The 22581-nt window shown below is 52.5% G+C and overlaps 1 protein-coding gene across 2 annotated transcripts; it reads left to right on the top strand.

Moving 5' to 3' along the window:
• The first annotated feature begins 1978 nt into the window (after positions 1-1978).
• IPO13 (importin 13) lies at positions 1979-22011 on the top strand. Of its 2 annotated transcripts, none has more exons than XM_047084586.1 (20): positions 1979-2715; positions 4436-5172; positions 10326-10466; positions 10576-10717; positions 10826-10992; positions 11200-11320; positions 11407-11554; positions 11975-12156; positions 12237-12263; positions 12445-12591; positions 12753-12896; positions 14230-14310; positions 15109-15246; positions 15438-15534; positions 18506-18558; positions 20802-20868; positions 20957-21015; positions 21183-21272; positions 21569-21750; positions 21839-22011. In XM_047084586.1, exons 1-20 carry the CDS (start codon positions 2632-2634, stop codon positions 21933-21935), a joined length of 2904 nt encoding a protein of 967 aa, XP_046940542.1. In that variant the 5' UTR covers positions 1979-2631; the 3' UTR covers positions 21936-22011. The 2 variants fall into 2 exon arrangements, with proteins under 2 accessions (XP_046940542.1, XP_046940543.1); XM_047084587.1 differs by having other exon boundaries at positions 1980-2715; positions 12445-12579.
• The last annotated feature ends 570 nt before the right edge of the window (positions 22012-22581 follow it).

The following is a 22581-nucleotide window of genomic DNA, read 5'->3' as shown; positions in this document are numbered from 1 at the left end:
CTCTAGATTTGTTTCATCTAGGAATTGAGGTTTGGGGTTCCATGTGCTCCCCCTGCACTTGCCAATGGCTTTCCTCCTCTCTTGCCCAAAGGTTGCCCTATTTCCCCTGCCTAGAATCCCTATGACAGAGTGTATGTGCACTGGCCGACTCACTGAGGTCTCTTCTGGAAAAGGAGAGGTTGCATAGAAAGCTGAGGGATCTGAGAAAAGATCTAAGAGTCTGTGCCATGTGAGATTACCTTTCTTATTCACAGAAGTGGTTCTTTCTTTTTTAAAAATTTTTGTTAATGTTTATTTATTTTTGAGAGAAAGAGCGTGAGCGGGGGAGAGGTAGAGAGAGGGGGAAACAGAATCCAAAGCAGGCTCCAGGCTCTGAGCTGTCAGCACAGAGCCCCATGCAGGGCTCGAACTCACGAACTGCGAGATCAGGACCTGAGCCGAAGTCAGACACTTAACTGACTGAGCCACCCACGAGCCCCCACAGGAGTGGTTCTTAACCTGTTTTGGAGGTATAGAGTCCTTTAGAGAATCTGATGAAAGCCAAGGATTCTCTCCCTGCACCCCCAACATGATGAAAAACCCCTTCCTTCAATTTATTCTGCATACTACAGATAGGTGTTTCTAAAATGCAAATCCAATCATCACTGCCCACTTGAAACCCCACTTAAAATTTGTTGAATGTCTCAATTCCCACTGAATTTTGCTTCCTATCTAATTGAGCCCCCAACCTCACCAGTTTCTATTATTCAAGCTCAGACCAAGTTTCTCTTCCTCGGGGAAGCCTTCATTCACCTCAGGCCTCGGCAGCTATTGCCAATGTCAGCTTCCTCCACCGAACACAAGTACAGAGGTCCTTTCCCTTTTGATTACTATTTCCCCTTCTGGGATAGCTGGCAAGAGTTAATAACAGGAAAGGGCACCTGGCTGGCTCAGTGGGAAGAGCATGAGACTTTTGATCTCTAGGTTGTGCTTTTGAGCCTAGAGATTACTAAAGTTAATAAATAAACTTAAAATTTTTAATAAAAGGACAAGTGTAAGGGGTAGGGACTGCTGGGGTCTGTGGCCGACCAGATCTGTGGCTAGGCCGTGTGTCCCTGGACAAGAAAAGTTCAACCTTCTCAACCTCGGTTTTCTCATCAGAAAATAGTGACTAAAATACCCAGCTCCGAGATGTTGAGAGAATCCGACCTAAGGTATGCAAAGTACTGTTCCTAGCACTTCAAGGTGAGCTATTCTTATTCTAATTACTCATAAAGAGAAGTTGCTTCCAAGCAGCATGTAAAATTCTCCGAGTACTGTCCATGGTATGAGGTTTCCGGGTTGCTAACTGGGCAGCCCGGAAAGCCGTCCTTTTTTACTCCGGAGGCGCGCCAAGCCCCCTTTCTTCTCAGGGTGGTGCTGACACCTTCTTCCCAGACCGCCCCCTTCCTGGGTGCCAGAAAGCGCAGACAGCGCAGCATCAGTGACCTGTTTCTCCCCGCGAACCCACAACACACACCTTATCCTCTAGCCTGGATTCCCAGCTCCATCCACCGGCCCCTTCAGTCTTAGGGAGCTGCTCATCAGCGCCACCCGCGAGTCTGTCCCGGTCGCCCGCAGAACGTCTGGGGCTGGCGGGGTTCGGCGGGTCCCCAGCCCACGTGCTCCCGACCTCCGCCGCAAGGCGCCGCCCTCCCGCTAGGCGCAATGCGGACTACGTTTCCCAGGGTGCACAGCGGCGGGGCCTTGGCTCAGCGGGGGCCTCGAGCGGCGCTCCGCGCCGTCGCCTGCTCCGGGGGCGCGCGGGCCGGCGCGAGGACAGGGCCAGGGACCCGGAATGAGTTTCCGCGCAGTTCCGCTGTGCCTGGCCGGGCTGTGCCGGGCCGGGCCGGGCCAGGGCAGGCGCGGGAGCAGGGCGGCGCCGGAGTCGGCGGTGCCGGGGACAGGCGCTCGGGGCAGCCCGCGCCTCGCTGAGGTCCCCGCCCCGTCCCGGCCGGGCCGGCTCGTCTGTCAGTCACTGGGGCGGCGGCAGCGGCAGTAGCGGGGCCGGAGCCGGGCGGTGAGAAGAGAGCGGGCCAGGCCGGCCGGAGGGGATCTGCCACAGCCCCTCAACTCTACGGACTCTTCGCCCCAGACTCGCGAAGCTGCACCCCTGCGCCTCGTCGGACGCCTCCGTAACCCGCGAAGGGCTCTCTCCCTCGTCACCCCCCACCCCGTGACCTCCTCGTAGGACCCGAGAGCGCACTCAGACCAGGGTGTTGTGGGTACAGGCCATCGACCCTGTGACCTCTCACGGGCCAGGGGCTCGGTTTCCCCCACGGGCCTGCCTTCCCTGTGACTCCCTCCTCAGAGAGTCTGGGGACAGAGCCGTGACCTACCACCAGGACCCCCGCCTGTGAACTCTTCACTGACGGCTCCCTCCTCAGAGTCCCCCTCAGTTGGTCTCCTCCTAAGAGCACTCCTTTTGGCCTCTGGCAAGCCCCCCATCCCCATCCGAGGTGGGGAGGCCTCGGCAGCCATGCCCGCCCTGGGCCCCCTGTCACCCCACCGCTCCCTGGGCACCCAAGCTGGGGTCTAGCACGGGGCCAGCAGCCAAGGGGCTGGGGCAGGAGACAGGTCAGGGTCCACCTCCCTGCTGGGGAGGGAGCAAAGATGGAGCGGCGGGAGGAGCAGCCTGGGGCTGCAGGGGCTGGAGCAGCACCAGCCTTGGACTTCACTGTGGAGAACGTGGAGAAGGTATGAGGGCCCGGGGGTGGGCATACCGGTGACAGAGCAGAAGTTCTGGGGACTGACATTAATGCCAGAGCCCAGGCCTGGGCTGGGTGCCTGCTGGGATGGTGCCCCCAGAGCACCTGGCATTTGCTGTCTCTCTGGGCAGGCGTGGACAGCAGTGTTATGGTGTCCTAATGGGCTATTTTTGGCTTTCCTTAGACATGGGTTCTCTTTGGATACTCTAGGGTCTTGGGCTGGTCCCTTCAGGGTGCTGATAGCCTAGACCTCCGGCCGGATTGGCTATTCTCCAGCTCCGTGGGTACTGCATAAGCAGTGCAGTAAGAAACCAGGAATCCAGGAGACCTACAGCTCAGCCCTCGGGAACCATACCGATGCTGAGCCATGCTGGACCTGTTTTGTGACCCAGGGGCTCAGAAAATAACCTGGAACTGAAACAGTCTGGGTTATGTTTTCACTCTTTCTTAGGGAAGGATCCTTCTTGTATTGGATGGAGGCCAGACGAGTCCCGAGCAGGCAGGAAGGGCTAACCCCCTCTCTTTGGTAATGGATCTAGGGATCCGGTCCTGCTGGCAGCCTCAGGATCCTTCTCTGCTCACCTGTCCACATAGCTTCCTGCCATGGTCTTCCCAGGCTCTCCCACTGCCCAGCCCATCTTTTTTGAACTGCTTCTCTGGTTCTTTTCTGGGTTCTGCCCCTGAGGCCTGGGATGCAGAAATGCCTCCCTGCTGGGTTGAATGGGGAGATGGAAAGCAAGGAATGGTTGCAGATATTCATTTGTTATTTTTGAGCCCCTTTTGCCATACCAAATGGTGAAAATCTATCCCTACTGCTTCTTTGCCTGCTGAATTCAGCATCCCTGAGGAGCCAAACAAGGGACTGTAAATATAAGCTGCTGTCAGAGGTACAAATAGGGCTAAGTCTACTTGGATGGAGCTTGCTTAGGGGGTCAGAGTCCTGACCTCACTCTTCCACCCCCTGGGGCTGGGTGCTGTTGGCATGGTGGCACACTCTTCCATGTGCAACCAGGGAGACAAACCACTGTTTTCTTACTGTGTGAAGTCTCTGTGGAATTGGGACCCTGGGGATTTGGCGAGTTGAGAGCTCCAGGCAAGGCATTTGCCAGGGCTGCCAGCCAAGACTTCTTGACCAGCTTTTTGGACCCTCACGTGCGCTCTCTGGGGGGTGTTCTCACCCTCCCCTCCAGTATGCCTCTGGCCTAAGGCTGCCTGGCAAAGCCTTAGTCGTGCTCAGATTTCACAATGGCTTTGGTGCCAGCATCTGGAGTGACCGAGGGATGATCCTGGGGGAGCTGAATAGAACCTTTGGAGTTGATGGGACCAGCTGTGCCTGGGAGGGTCAGGGCCCTTCAGGCTGTTCCATGCTCTTCTCAGGCTTAGCTTTATCCCTGTGGAGCCATTCCTTCAACCTGGGCCTTGTCCTTTACCTCAAATGCCTCCCCTTTGGGGAGCTCAGCCTCTTTCTGCTTTCCTGTGGAGGTTCACTTTCTGAACCCCTAATGTTTGGCTATAATGACAACATGGTAGAGCATGGGCAGAGTTCAGGCTCTCCGGGTATCAGTAGGATCCTCGGCTCAGGAAACAGTGAGCTCTACCTGCTCAGCCCCTCAGTCAGAAAGAGAGAGAGCAGATTTGCAAGACCAAGTTCTGGGCTCTGACAGGATCCAGAGTGGCCAACACCTGCTCAGTCCTGTGCTGTCCTGCAGGCGCTGCACCAGCTCTACTACGATCCCAACATTGAGAACAAGAACCTGGCTCAGAAGTGGCTGATGCAGGCCCAGGTGTCCCCACAGGCCTGGCACTTCAGCTGGCAGCTACTGCAGCCCGACAAGGTGCCTGAGATCCAGTACTTTGGGGCCAGTGCCCTGCACATCAAGATCTCTCGCTACTGGAGTGACATCCCCACTGACCAGTATGAAAGTCTAAAGGCACAGCTCTTCACCCAGATCACCCACTTTGCTAGTGGCTCCAAGATCGTGCTGACTCGGCTGTGCGTGGCCCTGGCCTCCCTGGCTCTCAGCATGATGCCTGATGCTTGGCCATGTGCTGTGGCAGATATGGTACGGCTCTTCCAGGCTGAGGACTCACCGGTGGATGGTCAGGGCCGCTGCCTGGCCCTACTAGAGCTGCTGACAGTGCTGCCTGAGGAGTTCCAGACGAGCCGCCTGCCCCAGTATCGCAAAGGCCTGGTGCGGGCCAGCCTGGCAGTGGAGTGTGGGGCTGTCTTCCCGTTGCTAGAGCAGCTGCTACAGCAGCCCAGCTCACCCAGCTGTGTGCGTCAGAAGGTGCTCAAGTGCTTTTCCAGCTGGGTGCAGCTGGAGGTGCCACTGCAGGACTGTGAGGCGCTTATTCAGGCTGCCTTTGCTGCTCTGCAGGACTCGGAGCTCTTCGACAGCAGTGTGGAGGCCATTGTCAATGCCATTTCACAGCCCGATGCCCAGAGGTGAGCTGGTCCCCATCTTCCCAGAAAAGAACAGTTTGATTGGCCTTCCATCTATCTGTTCAATAAACACGAATTGAGTGCCTACTGCATACCTGGTCCTACGCTGGAGATACACAAGGAGGCAAACAAGACATGGTCCTTGTCCTTATGGTTCAGAGAGGGAGACACAACTAACCATCCAACAGATTATTCAGTTAAAATATTTGACTCTTTCTTCTCTTTCTCTCAACCAGTCAGTCACCATGTCCTGGCTGTTCTGCTCCTGACCATACTGCAAATCTATTTTTCCCATCTCCACTGCCACCACCCTAGTCCGAGCTGTCATCATCTCTCTCCCCAAATGATTGCAGAGATTTTTCACTAGTCCCCTGGTTTTTACTCCTGTACCCGTATTGTCCACCGAGCAGCTAGAGTGATCTTTTGAAAAGGAGGATCCAATTTGTCCTTTCTGCCCAGAACCCTTCAGTGGCTTTTTGCAGCTCTTAGAATAAAGTTCAGAATCCTTAACGTGATCCACAAGGTGCTGCACAGAATGGCATCTCTAACCTCTTCTCATGTCATGCTCCTTTCTCCACTCTCATACAGTCTTTTCAGTTGCTTGAATGTTCCATGCTCCTTCTAGCTTCTGAACCATCACAGGTACTTGGCACATCATCTCTACCTCAACTGAAATTTCATTATCTTAGGAAAGCCCTCAATGATTTTTAAGACTAAGTTTGGTCTACTCTATTATTGTATCTCAGAGCTTCTAGTGTTTTTCCTTCTTAGTCTGTAACACAGTTTCATCATAAATTAATGTATGTCTCCTCATTGGTCTCTCAGCTCTGTGAGGACAGACACTGAATCATTTTATTTTGTCACATTGTGCCTGGCAGCATTTGGTCGCATTCGGTGTTTTTTGAACAGATGAAAAGTAGGAGTTGCCTGAGAGGTGGGAGCAGGGTGGGGGAGTTCAGGGGAAGAGGGAGCGCTCCAGGCTTCAGGAACTATAGCAGGGGCAAAGGCCCCTGGTGCACAGCACCATAGTACCTTTAAGGACTTGAAGGAAGGTGAGTGTAGCGAGGTGTTTGTGCAGCAAATGTTTGTTGCGTGCCTCTTTGTGTCTTGGGCCCTGTCCTGAGCACCAGGTGCGTAAAGATGAATGGGTTGACTTCAGCAAGCCAGGAGCTCACAGTCTAACAGACACATGGAGGGGCAAGTGTGGTCAACGAGATGAACGCTATGATAGAGAAAATGGTGGGGGGACTGTAAGAGCCCAGAGGAGGCATTTAACCTGGTCTTAGGACTGTGAAAGGCTTCCCAGAGGAAGTGTGCTTTAAAGAGCCTTAGCAAAGAAAGGGTGTTGAGAAAGCCTGGTGAGTGGTGGTGATTAAACAGCAGGATTTAAGGACCAGTTGTGGGAGGTCTGGGCCCAGATTATGTAAGACCTTTGTCAGCCAGGCTTAAGATTTTGGTCTTCATCCTGAGGATGATGTAAAGATATTAAAGGATTTCAAGTAGAGAAAATGCCATAATGAGATGTTTGGTATAAGTTGGATTGGCCATGGCAAAACTGGAGACACTAACACTTCAGTGTTAGAAACCCTTAGCAGACTTGGAGGGGAAAAACATTGAAAGAGATGGCATCATAGAGTGGTTAATGACTCTAGCCTTGGCATTAGTCACGTCTGAGTTTGAATCCCAGATGGTCTGTTTACTAGGTCCGATACCTTGGATAAGTCGCTTTTAAGCCTCAGTTTCCTCATCAGTAAAATGGGTGTGATCATATTAACCGGAGAGGGTTGTAAAGGCTTAAATAGGACAATGTGCACAGGGTCTGCCCCTGGTATTCTATAAAGAATATTTTGATATTAATAGGATTAAAGAAGAAAATGTCTATGAAAGGTTTAGCCTGGTTCTTGCATGCCCCATAAAAGGCAGTTGTTAGTATTTGGTACCGTTTTGCATCTGCAGTTCGTGTTTCTTTCCCATGGTTTCCCAGGTTTTCCAACTCAAGGTGGGTATCAAGTCCCAGGACTAGCCTTTCTTGGCAGCTTGAAGCTCGAGTGCCGGCTGCACTCAGACAGTTGGTAGCTAAAGGGAATTGGCCAGGGCCAGTGCATGGGTGATGTGGGGTGTCCTTGGATACACCCAGGTTTACCCGCCCAGCCGGTCTCGAGGGCTTTGGCAGGTAATTGATGCCTCTTCTCTTCTGAACGAATGAGCGAACAAGGAGCCAGTGAGGGAACCCACAGCCTCCTGAGCGCCCATTGGCTGCAGCCCCCATGGTTGCTTAGCAACTCTCCCCATTTTCTCAGCTCTCCTCCCTGAGCTCTAATTGCAGGTCTGGGCTGAGCTCAGTGTGAGTGGCAGCCAGCAAGTCCCAGCAGCCCTGCCCCGGCAGCTTGAGCTGACCAACAGAACTAGGCCTCTTGAACCCAGTCTCAGCCATGGGCTTAAAGACATCCTCTCTATCTCCCTCTCCCAAACCTAGAAACCTCTGGAAGCCTCAGACCTGCTCTTCTGTGTGCATAGTTCTCAGGAATAGGTGCCCAGGTGGGAAATCTAAACAAGGGTTTCCCCCACCGGGGTGCTGCACCAGCCTAGTGTCAGAGTTTGGGTCTTGCTCTGTCTAGTCTAGCTTCCTAGACTTTGGCTTGAGAAAGTCACCTGTGGTTTTGCCTCTTGGGTTATCCAGCCACTGTCTTCCCCAGGTGTCCTAATACTGGCTGTCCCCTTGGCTGAGCTTGCACTCAGGTCCCCTCTTTCCCACTCTTCCACAGCTGCTGCTGCTTGCCTGACTCTCTCTCCCTCAATTTTCTTTTTCCTGAAATATGTTTTTAGTCCTGGAAAAGCTTTCACTGGGGGCTGGGGGAGGAGAGAAGGTGAATTAGACAAGTTCTTGGGGGCTCCCATCAGTTAGAATTTGAGATATGGGCTGAGATTTGCATAGATCCTTTGGGGAAAATTCAGGTAGGGCTCTGAAAGAGCAGTCCTGCAGCAGAAGAGGCTACCTCAGCCTGGAATTTGTCTCAAAGTTGCTATATGACCTTGAGTTATACTCTGAGCCCTTCTGGACTTGTCTGTGACTTAGCCTATTATGCAGCTCAAATGTGACCAATTAAGAACTCAGTGAAGATTGAGTACCTGCTGTGTACATGAACTTTGACAGGTGGAGGGAGCCTTGGTGGGGACGCTTTGGGGACAGGGCGCTATCTCCTGCCCCCATCTCAGCTGCTGGTAAGCTTGCACGCCATGACTTTGGCCCTGTCCCTGCTCTCTGTGCCAGAGTCTGGCCTGAAGGTGCCCATTGTCTGGTGGTGCAGCCTGTGTCAGGGTCATGAGACTGAAGCTATCCCAGCTGTTTCCAGGCAGAGCCCTCTAGGGCTGTCTCTGGGTTGGGAGTATCCTGGTATGGATACCTTGTCCAACCAGAATGAGGATTTGGAGAAAGCTGACATCTGGGCTGGTTGCCCCTTGTTTTCATCTTACCCTTGAGGTTATGAGACTACGGGCCTAGCAGCCTGCCTAGGGCAAATGCAAACAGAACTCCTCTGGACTTTCAACCTCCTACCTCTCCATAGATGGCTATGGTGACACTATGATTGGTAGCAGAGGGGTCTCAAGCATCTGATTCCCTCTGAGAGTATCACTTCATGCGATTAGTCTGATCTCCACAGCAGGCTGCTGGGGAGGGGTCCAGTGAGATAGAGCTAGCATTCTCAGTCTCCTTTGTATACTGTGTGTCCCCTGCTCCCCTTTAAGGATCATTGTGCTTCAGGACTCTGACTTGCACCTTCTTTTCTCTCATTCACCGCTTTCTTCCTGGGTAATGCTCATCTACTCCCATAGCTTCAGTTACCAGCTGTTTGCTGATGACTATGTCTCTTGCTCTAACTTCTCCCTTGGGCTTCAGGTTTTTAAATCCAACTCTCTGGACACTTCTGTTTGCATATCTCACCAGGTACCTCTGATTCAACATGCCTAACACTGAACTTATCGCCTTTTGGCCTCCCATTAAATTTATTACTATTCCCCTCTACCCACCCCTCCTGGCCTCAGTAAATAGCTCCACCATCTACTTAGTTGTTTAGTCAATAACGTGAGAGTTGTCCTTGACTCTTCCCCATTGTCATATTCAATCAGTCATCAAGTCCTGTCCATTTTTCCTCTTAGCTATCTCCTAGTTCATCATCTATTGCTGTCCCTTCATACTGCCACCAGAGTACATAGGAATTAGGATCTGGTGGTAGGGAGTGGAATGGAAGGTGGGGACTGATGCTGTCGGTGCCTTCCGAAGTCTTTATCAGGGCTCCTGAGCCTGTATTAACTCCTCTGTCACTCATCCTGTTCAGTCTCCCGTAACACTGTCTATATTAGTTTTCTGGAGGGGCTGTAATAAAGTACCTCACACTGGGCAGCTTTAAACAACAGAAATCTATTGTCTCATAGTTGCAGAGGCTGGGGGTCCAAAATCAAGGTGTCGGTTTCCTCTAAAAACCCTTTTTCCTCTAAAAAACTTCCTCACCTCTTCCTAGCTTCTGTTTGTTTGCTGGCAATCTGTGGTGGTCCTTGGCTTTAAGTTGCATGACTCCAATCTCTGCCTTTGTCATCACATGTCATTCTCCCTATGAGCCTCTGTCTTCACATGGTTGTCTTATAAGGACATCCATTGTACTGTAGTAGAGCTCCCCCCCTACTCTGTGATCTCATCTGCAATGACACTGTTTTGAAATAAGATTACATTCTGAGGTATTGGAGATTAGGACTTCAACACATCTTCTTGGTGGATACAACTCAGCCCATAATAGGCTGCCCCTTGGCCCCTCTAAAATATGTCCTTCCCACATGCAAAATACGTGCATCTCATCCCAACTTCCCCAGAAGTCTTAACTCGTGCCAGCACCAACTGTAAGTCCAATTAGAGGACACAATTTAACCTGTAACACTGACCTCACACTTCCTTCTCAGAGTTCTCCTGGAAGTCTCTGACAGAAGGTTCTTCTCAACATGGGCAGCATCAAAGCTACGATGTAGGCCCTGACCTCTTTTTTGCTTTGGGTTTGTTGTGGGGAGTGAGCTTTGATGGAAGACGGGGAGAATGTGCCTTTCTCTCAAAGCTGGTGGGGGATGGGTAGACAGCTCTGATGGGTCTCCTTACCTCATGCCTCCAGGTATGTGAACACACTCCTCAAACTCATCCCGCTGGTGCTGGGATTGCAAGATCAACTGCGACAGGCAGTGCAGAATGGGGACATGGAGACCTCCCATGGCATCTGTCGCATTGCTGTGGCCCTGGGCGAGAACCACTCCCGGTGAGCAGTTGGGCAGCTGGGGGTGGGATAGCAGGGCCCTCTCAGAGGTGTGGTTTTGGAGCCCTGTTGGGGGAGGGGGAATGACCTTACTATACCTCCTCCTTCCAAGGGCCTTGCTGGACCAAGTGGAGCACTGGCAGAGCTTCCTGGCCCTTGTCAACATGATTATGTTCTGCACCGGCATCCCTGGCCACTATCCTGTCAATGAGACCACCAGTTCCCTGACCCTCACCTTCTGGTACACGTTGCAGGTGTGTCTATGTGACCTCTAGTAGAATTGGGCTGTAATGACAGAAGGTAGATCATGGGCTTCTGGGCCTGGTGCTGAGGTGGCTAACTTTCTTCCCTGGCTCTCTCAGGATGACATTCTGTCCTTTGAGGCAGAGAAGCAGGCTGTGTACCAGCAGGTGTACCGGCCGGTCTACTTCCAGCTGGTGGATGTGCTTCTGCACAAGGCCCAGTTTCCTTCTGATGAGGAATATGGATTCTGGTCCTCAGATGAGAAGGAGCAGTTCCGAATTTACAGGTGATGGTAGCAGGCCAATCCTACCTCTAAATAGAGTCCTGAAATAATGAAGGCAATGAGGGGAGGAGCCCAAGACCAGGCCTCTTGAATCCTGAGGCTCCTTTCTCTATTCTCTAGGCACTTTTGCAGTTGTGAGGGAGCTGGGGTGGGCTCCTGGGCTTGGGAGCAGGATCCGGGCAGTGTATAAGGTCTTCGTCTACTTCTTAGGGTGGACATCTCAGATACGCTCATGTATGTGTATGAGATGCTGGGGGCCGAGCTGCTCAGCAACCTCTATGACAAGCTGGGCCGTTTGCTCACCAGCTCAGAGGAGCCCTACTCCTGGCAGGTACCTCCCAAACCTGATTCCCTCAGCCCTCCCAGAACTGTCACACCCTCCTCCTCAGCCAAGCCAGTGGCACCCTCTTTCCTCAGCACACAGAGGCCCTGCTCTATGGCTTCCAATCCATCGCAGAGACCATCGATGTCAATTATTCTGATGTGGTGCCTGGGCTCATTGGCCTCATTCCACGGATCAGCATCAGCAACGTGCAGCTGGCGGATACTGTCATGTTCACCATTGGTGAGACCTGGCACACACCCATGAGCACATTTCCAGAGCCACAGGCACCCCATCCCCAGCTATAGTTGGCCTGCTGGTTCCTGTCCAAAATGGGAGAGACACACATGCCCACACACACAATCAGCATTGCAGCCAACTGGCTGTCCTGGCACATCTAGGGGTCCTTCCTACAGTGTTCTGAGCTGCAATTCAGTGAAGCTAGTTTGCTGTCAATGGAACAGCAGTGCTAGACCTCTTCTGAGTAACTTCTTCCTGCTTCTCAGCTATAAGGCTCCTGTTTGAGCATGTGCATGCATATTTGCCTATTCAGCTCTAGGGCTGTAATTTGATCTGCCAGAAGCTCTGCCTGCCTCTCAGGGACATGGTACAAAGCCAGCCTGGCCTGCCTCAGATATCCTCCCCTCTCCCTTCTTCCCCCAGGAGCTCTGTCTGAATGGCTGGCTGACCACCCCGTCATGATCAACAGTGTTCTGCCCCTCGTACTGCATGCCCTAGGCAATCCTGAGCTCTCTGTCTCTTCAGTGTCCACCCTCAAGAAGATCTGCCGAGAATGCAAATATGACCTGCCACCCTATGCTGCTAACATTGTGGCTGTCTCCCAGGTATGCGTGGGCTAGGGTTGGGCTGGGTCTCAGAGCACACTGCACTGTGCTGATACCAAATTCCTTCTGTTTATCTCCAGGATGTGTTGATGAAACAGATCCACAAGGTGAGCCCAGAAGTTTCTAGGGGGTCCTTGGGGATATTATGGGAATCTGCAGAAATCCTCTTCTGCCTTTTCCTACCCCTTGTCTTTTATTCTCTGTTCTTGGAAGCTTCCCCAAGAGGTTTATTCTTCCTACCCACATCCAGATGTATCCAGGATTGACTTTCCATGTTCTGCCCCACAGACAAGCCAGTGCATGTGGCTGATGCAGGCACTGGGCTTCCTGCTGTCAGCCCTGCAGGTGGAGGAGATCCTTAAGAACCTGCACTCCCTTATCTCACCCTATATCCAGCAGCTGGAGAAGCTGGCAGAGGAGATAGTGAGTGAGCTGGTGTGTGTGTGTATGTGTGTGTGGCCAGAAGGCAGGGGTGGGTTGCCCTTTGTGTGGGCTATGGCTTTTGGGGAGTGGGGTTGGAGTTGACAGTCAGGGCTGGGGTCCGGGGGCCAAGCTGGGCCTCGGAGATCCAGAGCTTGGTTTGATTCTCCCCATAGCCTAATCCTTCCAACAAACTGGCCATTGTCCACATCTTGGGGCTTCTCTCCAACCTCTTCACCACGCTGGATGTCAGTCATCATGAGGATGAACATGAAGGCCCTGAGCTCCGGAAGCTGCCAGTGCCACAGGGACCCAACCCCGTGGGTGATGTTGCCATTGCCCTCCACCCCCAACACACACACACACACACACACACACTACCACACACCCTGTGGGAATATCATTGTTACTCCCCAACTTTATGGATAATATTGTCATGGTTCCCTTGGCCCCATGGGGCATGATGCATTTGGTGTGTTGACCCTGTGAATGACCTTATCATTGTGCCTCATTCTGTAGGGAGTGATATCATTGTGTCATCCAACCCTGTGGGTGATATTTGTCTTTGTCCCCAGCCCAACCAGGGTGATGTCATTGTGGTTCCTCCATCTCATGGGAGACATTGACATTATCCTTCAACCCCATAAATGATGTAATTATGGGTTCCTGTTTGACCCCCAGTTCCAGGGGGTCTTCTACTTGGCTACTCACCATCCCCTGTGGGCACTGGGGATGCTTACATGCTCTACGTGTAATAGTTCTTGCCTTCGACTTGCTCCCAGTCTAGAGGAAACATACATAAACAGATTGTCGTCACAAAGCAGTGTGATAAGTACTGTGATAAGCTCAGGCACAGGGGGTTGGGGTGACCACTTACAAGCTGTTTGATCTGGAGCAAGGCTCAGCTTCCCATTCAAAACTATGAACATCAGACTACCTGGCTTGCTTATCTCAATAGAATGATGCTGGGTAGCATATGTGGTCTTGAGTAAAATTTTGTATAAATGTGAGACACTGCTTGGATTATTGTTCCCAGGGTTTCTCCTGGAGAAAAGGGAGCCACAGTATCCTAGCTTCTCTCTTCAGCTCTCCACCTTAGTTTCAGTTGCCCTTTTGGCTCTAGACCAAAGTTGGGCTAGCGTCCTCCTACAGAGCCCCTTCTCCTTCCGTGGTAGTCATTGTCCTGCCTTCCCTTACCTCCCAGGACCTCAGTCTGCTCTCTGCTCCTCCATAAGTTGCCATATCTGTGCATCCCTTGGGGCTCTGCACCCTAAGCCTGTTTGAGTGAGACAGCATCTCCACTTCAGGGGCTAACCCATAGGCTTTTGATACTGAAAGGATTTTTCTGAGCAGAAATGGATAGGGAGTGATTTTTCTTAAAAGTTACCAAGTTTTAATAATCTTCTGAAGCCTTCATAATATCCCTGCTTTGCACTTTGAGGCTTCCTCTAAAATGATCCCTAGAATTCAGGATATCCTCTTTATTCATGGGGGATTCAACACACCACTCCTTCCCCCAAGGTCCCATCCATTAAGTCCTCAATGTGCAGTCTGGAGTAATAGGTTTGAACTTCTGGCCAACTTTGTACTACCGGGTCCTTCTGGGGTGGGTGAGAGTGGTGGTGGGGCACCTCACTTCTTCTGTGTCTTCAGGTGGTTGTGGTGTTGCAGCAGGTCTTCCAGCTTATCCAGAAGGTGCTGAGCAAATGGCTGAATGATGCCCAAGTGGTGGAGGTGAGCCTTAATCCTTGCTCTCTGCCCCCATCGTGACTTTGCTTAGATACGGAGCAGGATGAAGGTGTTGCTGCCCCATCTTAGCTTACAGTGGTCTGGAGAAAATAAAGGAGGTGAATCCTGCCTCACAGACACAAGGAATGTTTTGGGAAGACATTCAGAACTTTGCAATATCACAGGAAGTCCTTGACCAAAGAACTATGATGTTGGGGCTGAGTGACAGTCAGGGATCCACCTTGTAATCAGAGACCTGCCTTTGGTCCGTTTTCAATTCAGGATTTTCTTACTATTGCTGCTCTCTGAGAGGAAATGGTGGAGATGTAAGTAGTAAGACTTGAGTTACAAAGTTCCATCCCGTGCTCCTCTGAGAAGGCCTTTTGGCCTGCTGCCTTTCAGGGTGAGGGTCAGGCTTGTTTACCTTTCTTGATTCGCAGGGCCAGGCCAGGCCTTATAGGTAAGGGTCCCACCTTAGGCCTCCTCTGTGCAGAGCCTCAGTTGTATTCTGGGTGATTGTGACCTGCTAACCAGGACCCCTTTGCTTTCTTCCTTTTTTCTTTTTTTTTTAAACGAAATATATTTGATGGTTAACATTGTATAAATTTAAGGTGTACAGCATGTTGATTTGACACATTTATGGATTATAATATGATTGCCATTGTATGATAGTTAGAATCCCTATCACATCACATAATTATACTTCTTTTTAGGGGTTGAAATAATTGAGATCTAGTCTCTTGGCAGGTTTGATGATCATAATACTGTTGTCTATTTCCTGGGCCCCTTTGCTTCTTTCCCAAGGCGGTGTGCGCTATCTTTGAGAAGTCTGTGAAGACACTGCTGGATGACTTTGCCCCCATGGTGCCACAGCTGTGTGAGATGCTGGGTCGGATGTACAGCACCATCCCCCAGGCCTCTGCTCTTGACCTCACTCGACAGGTGGGCCTTCTGATTGAGGCAGCAGTGTTTTAAATTTCATCCTAGTTAGAGGTCTGACCCAGGGATGGGGTGGTGGGTAGAGTGGGGTGGATGGCTGTCCTGGCAGGGATCCTGACCTGCATTCTAGGGATGCTGGCCAGTTCTTGGTGAGACAGGGCCTCAGCTGACCAGCATTCCCTGCTTTGTTGTAGCTGGTCCACATCTTTGCTCATGAACCTGCCCACTTTCCCCCAATCGAGGCCCTCTTCCTGCTCGTCACCTCCATCACACTCACTCTCTTCCAACAAGGTAGGTCCTGACCAGGGTCCCTGCTGTTGCCGCCACTGCCACCACTGCCACTGCCTCTGCTTCCCCGATTGGGGAGCCAAAGCTGCCCACTCTGTTCTCCTCTGTCCCCTGAGTTGCACATGGGACTTGGTGGGAAACTTGGGGGATCAAGCACAGCACAATTGTCACCCTCCAAGTAGTGACACCGTAGGTTGAAGTGGATAAGAGAGTGAATGATGTCTTCTACTGGCCTGCTGGACTTAGGGCCAGTCTTGATGTGGGGGGAGATGGGGCCAGAGCTCTGAGGGACTTGGGACACTAGGCTGGCTCCTTTTCTTTGGGATATAATGAAAAGTGGAAAGAGCATGGGCTTTGGAGTCAGATAGACCTAGATTCTAAGCTCATCACCACCAACTAGTTGTGTGACCTTGGGCAAGTCACTTACCTTTGCGGAGCCTTTGTTTCCATGTCTGTGAAATAGAGATTTCGTGTACTTGATAGGATTGTTATAGGTATGAAAGCAGTGTCTCTTGGTCCCCTGGCTTGGGGTTTTTGCACATGAAGTACTCAGGGAGTTCTGGTTCCTTTCCCTGCATCGGGGCTTATTTCTTTTTAGGCCCAAAGCTTTTGGCTGTGGTCCCAGCTCCCCGTTCTCTGTGGCCCTCTGCCTGAGAGTGCTGGGAGCAGGGGGCTCTAGGATTCCCCTGCTGTCTAACCCAGACTTCTAACTTGGAAAAGAAACAGCGCTGCTCCACCAGCCTCATGAGTCTTGTCTGGATTTGTGGTTGCAGGTTTGAGGCTTACCAGGGGTTTCAGCTGGAGCCAGAGTGCTCTCTGCTGATGTCATCATTATGTGGTCCCATGATGCTGGCCTCTGCTCCAGTGGCCCATGGGTAGGTGCAAAGCGAGCAGAAACTTGAGCCAGAAACCAAGTGTGGCCACCCTTAAATCCTTAACTCCACCTCTCCCACTTCTTGCATCCAGTCAGGGGCAAATCTAGGTGGTCCTGACTCCTGATTATCCCGCAGACTGCCCACCTCTCTCCCCTCCCTCCATGACCACACCTCAGTGTCCGGGTTGCCCCAATAGTCCTCTAACTGGTTTTCCTGACATCTGCCCTTCCCTGCAGTCCATTCTGCATCCTGCAGTTGTAATGTTCTTTAGAAAATACACATCTGAGTATTTTCCCTCTCTGGCCGGAAACCCTTTCGTTGGCTGTCCATTGCCTCAGGTTCTCACCCTGCTCCCACCCACATGGTGCAGCTCCTGCATACTCCTCAGTGTCTTCTGCCAGTGTCCCTGAGACACCAGCAGTCTAGCCACACCGCCCTCTCCCTTTGATGTCCCATTTGATCCTCTAACTGGAATGCCCTGTGCCCTTTACTGGGTGAGCTCTTACTCCTCCATGCCTTACTTATGCATCAGTCCTAGAAGCTTTTCTGGGGCAGAACTAGGTGCTTCTGACTTTATGCGGAAACTGCATCATGTACACACTGCTGATATAGTACCAATCATACTCAATAATCAGCTTTCATGTGTGTGTCTCTCTCCCTAGACTAAGCCCCTCAAGGGCAGGGTCGAGCCTCTTCTCTCTGCATCCTCAGTGCCCAAAACAAGGCCAGCATAGAGTAGGTATCAGACACTATTGAAGAAAGGAGGGTAAGGTCTCCCTGCCCTCGGAACCTTTCTTCCTCACTATCTAGGGCCAGCCACTAGCAGGGTGGCTGCCGAATATCAAACATGCTGTCTGTAGGGGGACCCTGGCATAGGGCATGGGCCTCACTCTCCAGGACCTGAGTAAATCAGGGCTCAGATGTGAAAGAGATGGGCTTTATCAGTGGCTCCTCATAGCCTGGAAAAGGAAGCATGGAAGAGATAATTATCTACTTTACAGTTGGGGAAACTGGGCATTTGTGGCTTGCACAAGATCACACGGCTCCTTAGTGGTGTATCAGGCAGATGTTCGTGCAGCGCCTCCTCCTGAAAGGGGAACAGCCCAGGAGCTCTAGACACATGCCTTGTCCTTGCCACAGGTGTCAACAGAACTGGAGGCAGAGTAGTGTCCAAAATCAATCATACTTGCTGGGCTTGCTGGTTGTCTTGCAGGACAGGACGGCCCCCTTACCTGTTATGCTGTCCTGGTCTTGCCATTCCGTTCTCAGCCTCTGCCCTCCCACTGCACCATGGGGTGACATGTTGACTGGTTTCCCTCTTTCTCTGTGTGTCCAGATGGTGGGAGCTGGTTTTCAGCCCTGAGCCTGGCTCTCTGCTCAGTCGGTGTCCATGTGGAGGGGCTTTGCTGGGTGGGGCTCTCATTTTTGGCCTCATGATACAGTTTCTTCCCCGAGGCCCCGCTGGTGGCTTGCCCAGCCATCCCCACAGCATACTGGACTCTGCCCTAGCCAAGGAGGAGTCCTCTGGTTTAAGTGGACCCCAGGGACTCCTTCCCTTGGCCAGACCAAGAGCCCTAAGGCCATGGAAGTGAGGGGGCACCTGCTCAGGCCCTGATACCCTGGCCTTTCCAGGGCCTTCAGCCAGGCCCCCAAGGGAGTTACCAAGGACTAACCTCTCGCCATCCCTGCCCTCCTCTTTGATGGCTAGTGTTGGGGAAATGTGCTAGGAGGCAGTGTAGGGCCACCCCAGCCAGCCAGAGGCCGCAGCAAGAGTGGGGGTTGTTTCTTCAGCTCTGTGGAGTCCAACATTGCTTCAGCACCAAAGGCTCACTGGGGGGACTGGCCTGAGGAGGAGTGGGGAGTAGGTGGAAGGACCCCTGGGAGGGAGCTGGGGCAGGCCCGTCCTTCACTTTGCCGTCTCTTTCTGTTGGGCTTCTCCCAGTTCATGGTTTTTGTATGTTTTGTTTCTTTATCTTGCTTCCTGCTGCTCATGTGCCCCCACGCTGTCTCCCTGCAGGCTCTCAGTCCCACATAACTATATGAGGTTGAGTTGCTGTTTGTATAATTTTTTCTTAAGTTCCATCTTTATTATATTTTAGGGCCCAGGGATCATCCTGATATTGTTGATTCATTTATGCAACTCCTGGCACAGGTGTGTTTTAGTTTTATTCATTCACGTTCTGTTCTCTCTCTTTCTCTTTCTCTTATGTTGAAATTCAATTTAAGCCTATTTTTAGCTTTCTGTTGACAAATTTTTTTTCTGTTCAGTTGAATAGAGTTTCTTCATCTGTTTCCGTGGAAGTTGACAACCCAACATCCTCCTTTAGTGCCCCTTTGCCTCAACTAGCTCATTCTTCCACCAAGACCAGGGAGAGGCGATCCCAAAGGGAGGGAGCTGGGCTGGCCTGGGCGGGGGAGGGGGAGTAATTGTGCCCGGCAGCTCCTTCGTAGCTGGGGTGCCCTTGAAGTTCAGGGGTGAGATCGGAGTTGAAGGGCCTGGGGTTCATTGTCCCGTGCTCCTGCCGGGGAACTGCCTGCCTCAGTGCCCCCACCCCCCCACCTGCTCTGGAGAGGTGGCTGGGAGGAGCTCCGAAGGGAGGGGCCAAAGGTGAATGTGCTGGGGTGGAGCCCGGAGTTGGGCTTCAGGTTGTACTGCTGTTGGGAGGCGGGGTGCTGGCTCCACTGTGAGGCTGCGTTGGGATGTGTTTGTGTTTGGTGCATGTGTAAGTGGGTTGGACCTTATTCGTATGTTTTCAGTTTAGTTTGGTTTGGAAACAAATCACATAGCTGCTGTAAGTAGTATGTGTGTTGTGTCGGGAAAAACGTGTAGTTGAAGTGTGGGCACGTGCACTGATGCATGTTGTATGTTGGTGTGCATTAGGCATTGATGGGTTTTGAAGCAGTGTCATGTGTTGGAGGTGTGTGTGTGGGGTTGTGAGAGTGCGTATTTGGGGGAAGGAGTGTATGTTGTGGTGTCGATATGTCTGACATACAGGGAATGTGTGTTGTGGAAGATACATGTGGTGAGCTGTGGGGACATGGGGCTAGTGTGGGAACCATGGTGGGGATCCTGTGGGTTGGGGTAAATGATGTGTTCCTTCACATGTGTATCCATGTGTGATACATGTCTGGTGCTCTGCCAGGTGCTGAGGGTATAATGGTAAACAAAAACAGGCATAGTTCTTACTCTCTTGGAACTTACAGTATGGTTGGGGGGGTGGGGCGGAGGAGGAGGGGGGAATAGGGAGTGTGTTCTGGGCCTGGATAGACATGTGTATGGGTAACTGAGGGTGCGTCCTTGGGGGTGAGGGCGTTTGTGTGTGTGTGTGTGTGTGTGTGTGTATGTGTGTGTGTGTGTATGTGTGTGTGTGTGTGGATGGGTGTGTTAGGAGGGTACATGTGCTAGAGGACTGGGTAGCTTGAAAGTGTGCGCATGTGGACATGACTGGGGAATGTGGGGCGTTTGAGGGATGTGAATAGGTAGCAGGGTGTGTTGCAAATGTGAGAAAGTATGTGTAAGGGATGTGATAGAGGTGTGTTTGAGGGTAAGTAGGGTGTTTCCAGAGAGGGTGAGTGTGGGGGTGCTTGCACATGAACGGGAGTGGAAGGTATGTGGGGCTGGAGGGTTGGGGGTCTACATGGTATGTGTTGGGGGGCTGGTGGGGAGCAGCCGTGTTTGATAACTGCTGGAGCTGTGCAGAGCATCTCCTGTGACCTGAGAATGTGCCAGTCGTGTCCTAGTACCACTTGGGGTGGGCTTTCTGCCCCTTGTACTCATTCCCCCCACATGGCAGCACTGACTCCTGAGCTGGGTGTGGCTGAGAAGGGCCTGGACTCAGGGTATCCCGGCTGAATGGTGGGGCCATGGCTCCAAGGCTCCGACCCTACTCCTCCTCCTCCTAAGCTGGAGGGTGTCTGAGGAATGCAGGTGGGACGGGGGGGCTGTTGGACTGGGCTCCACATCCAGCTGCCATCTCTTCTTTCTGCTGTCCTGTTAACAAATCCAGGGGGCTTTGACTGCCTCTGAATCAAAGCAGTCACTGCTGGCTACCTGGAGCCTGCAGGAGGTCTGGCCTTGATGGAGGGGAAAATAAAAGCGTTTGCTTAGGGAGTGACTTGGGACCCAAGCTTTCTGTATTGTGACCACCCCCTTAACCTCTCACACACACCTGTGCATTCATGTACACATACATGTACGTAGCATCCCCTGGCTGTTCCCTTCCTGACTGAACTGTGGGGTGGTTTGGGTCCCCCAGAGATGGCTGGGTGGCTGATTTTGGCAGCCTGTACCTATGGTGCGTGAAGTTGGGGCCTGGGGTGGCAGGTGAGTGGTGGGGAGGGGGGATGGTCCTTGGAGCTGGTTGGGGCTGGGCTTACCAGCTCCACCTCCTGCAGGCTCTGAAGCGGAAGCCAGATCTGTTCCTGTGTGAACGATTGGATGTCAAAGCTGTGTTCCAGTGTGGTAAGTGGGGCCAGGTGGATAGGAGGGCCTGGGTCCCCCTTAGGAGGATCCTTAAGCCCCGCCTGATCTGCCTCTGCCTCTCCTACAGCTGTGCTGGCCCTCAAGTTCCCTGAGGCACCTACTGTCAAGGCCTCCTGTGGCTTCTTTGTGAGTCCCATGCTGAGTCCTGACCACTCCCCCCCCCCCCCCCGCACCCCAGCCCCTATTCGCAGTCCTGCCCCGGACTCCAGAGTGTAGGGGTATGGTGTGCAAGTCTTGTCCCCAGGGAGAGTGGGGAAAGAGCTGAGGCTGACAGTCCTCTCCATCCTCCGTAGACAGAGCTGCTGCCTCGGTGTGGGGAAGTAGAACCTGTGGGGAAAGTGGTACAGGAGGATGGCCGTGTGCTGCTCGTAGCAGTGCTGGAGGTGAGATGCAGCCGGTGTTTGATGGGGCTTTGATGGGGGTGGAGTGGCCCTCACTCCTGAGGCAGCTGCCCTCTGGGAAGCTTGAGCCTTTGGTTCCCTAAGCTGACTCTGTTTCTTCAGCAGTTAAATGGCTGACAGTTGTTAGGGTTGCTGTGAGGATCAGCTGGCTCTCAGAAAACAGCACTTACCATGTGCAGCTTGGCTGAGAAACTGTCTGGGAGTGGGTCGCGCATGGCTAGGCACCCTTGCTGCAAAAGGGGCAAGGCCCTGGTGTGCTGAGAACCCATCTCCCTCAGGCCATTGGGGGCCAGGCCTCCCGCAGCCTCATGGACTGCTTTGCCGACATCCTATTTGCTCTGAACAAACACTGCTTCAGCCTCCTGAGCATGTGGATCAAGGAGGCACTACAGCCACCTGGTTTTCCCTCCGCCCGCCTCAGCCCTGAACAGAAGGACACCTTCAGCCAGCAGATCCTTCGGTGAGCAGAGCCGGCGGCACCTGGGCTCTGGTCCAGAGGAGAGGGTGGTGGTGGTGGACGGTACTAACCTGCTGTCCTTTCCCTTCAGTGAGCGAGTGAACAAGAGGCGGGTGAAGGAGATGGTGAAAGAATTCACACTGCTGTGCCGGGGGCTACATGGCACAGATTATACAGCTGACTACTGAGAGGCGCCCCCGTCCCACCCACACCTCCTCCTCACCCCTCCCGATTCCCAAAGAGTAAACCTGGATCTTCACTGCATTGCTGTCTCTGCTTCCTTTTTTCTGCCACCACCACCTAACTGGGCAAAGGCCTGGGGAATGATGGGAGGATGTTTGGATCCAGGCCTTATTAGGGAGTTGGGGGGCCAACTTCTAGCTCCTAGAGTGGAAGCGCTCTGCTGTAGCCAAGCCTCCTAGGTTGGAGCCATACATAATACTGCCGTTGCTCTTGGGTTGGGGTGGGCCTGCAGTAGTATCAGCAACCTCCCCACGGCCCACTGCCACCCATTAAATTAGTCCCAGCATTCATGCATGCATATATTTATTTAATCAGCACTGCTGAGTACTAGCCCTCTAGTTCTGCCTTGCTTTGTTCTGTCTGAACAAGGGCTGATCTAGTCCATAGCTACCATGTTTAGCTGGGAGAATGGGACCAGTGAGGGAAGACTGCTCGGAGGAACTTTCACTTCTGATGGGACTGGAAGGTTTCCCAGGTAGAGGACTTGGGGCTTTCAGCTGCAAGTGAGGTGGGGTGGGGTCCAACTAGGAGGGAAGAAATGGAGAGTGGTTTTAAGTCCCAGGATAAGTTTCTTGTATGGGGTTATGGAGG

Source organism: Lynx rufus, unplaced genomic scaffold (genome assembly GCF_022079265.1).
Source record: "Lynx rufus isolate CCGP_SWC_20201006 ecotype Redwood Valley unplaced genomic scaffold, mLynRuf1.p SCAF_2, whole genome shotgun sequence".
Taxonomy (NCBI): Eukaryota; Metazoa; Chordata; class Mammalia; order Carnivora; family Felidae; genus Lynx; species Lynx rufus.
Note: the sequence above shows the minus strand (reverse complement) of the source record. Positions and strands in the feature narration are given on the sequence as shown.

Bases quoted from the DNA above. Each gene is read 5' to 3' on its own strand.
- IPO13 (XM_047084586.1), top strand. From the start codon at position 2,632: ATGGAGCGGCGGGAGGAGCAGCCTGGGGCTGCAGGGGCTGGAGCAGCA. The intron at 2,716-4,435 runs GTATGAGGGCCC...GCTGTCCTGCAG, and splicing joins CTGTGGAGAACGTGGAGAAG to GCGCTGCACCAGCTCTACTA. The intron at 11,321-11,406 runs GTACCTCCCAAA...CTCTTTCCTCAG, and splicing joins AGGAGCCCTACTCCTGGCAG to CACACAGAGGCCCTGCTCTA.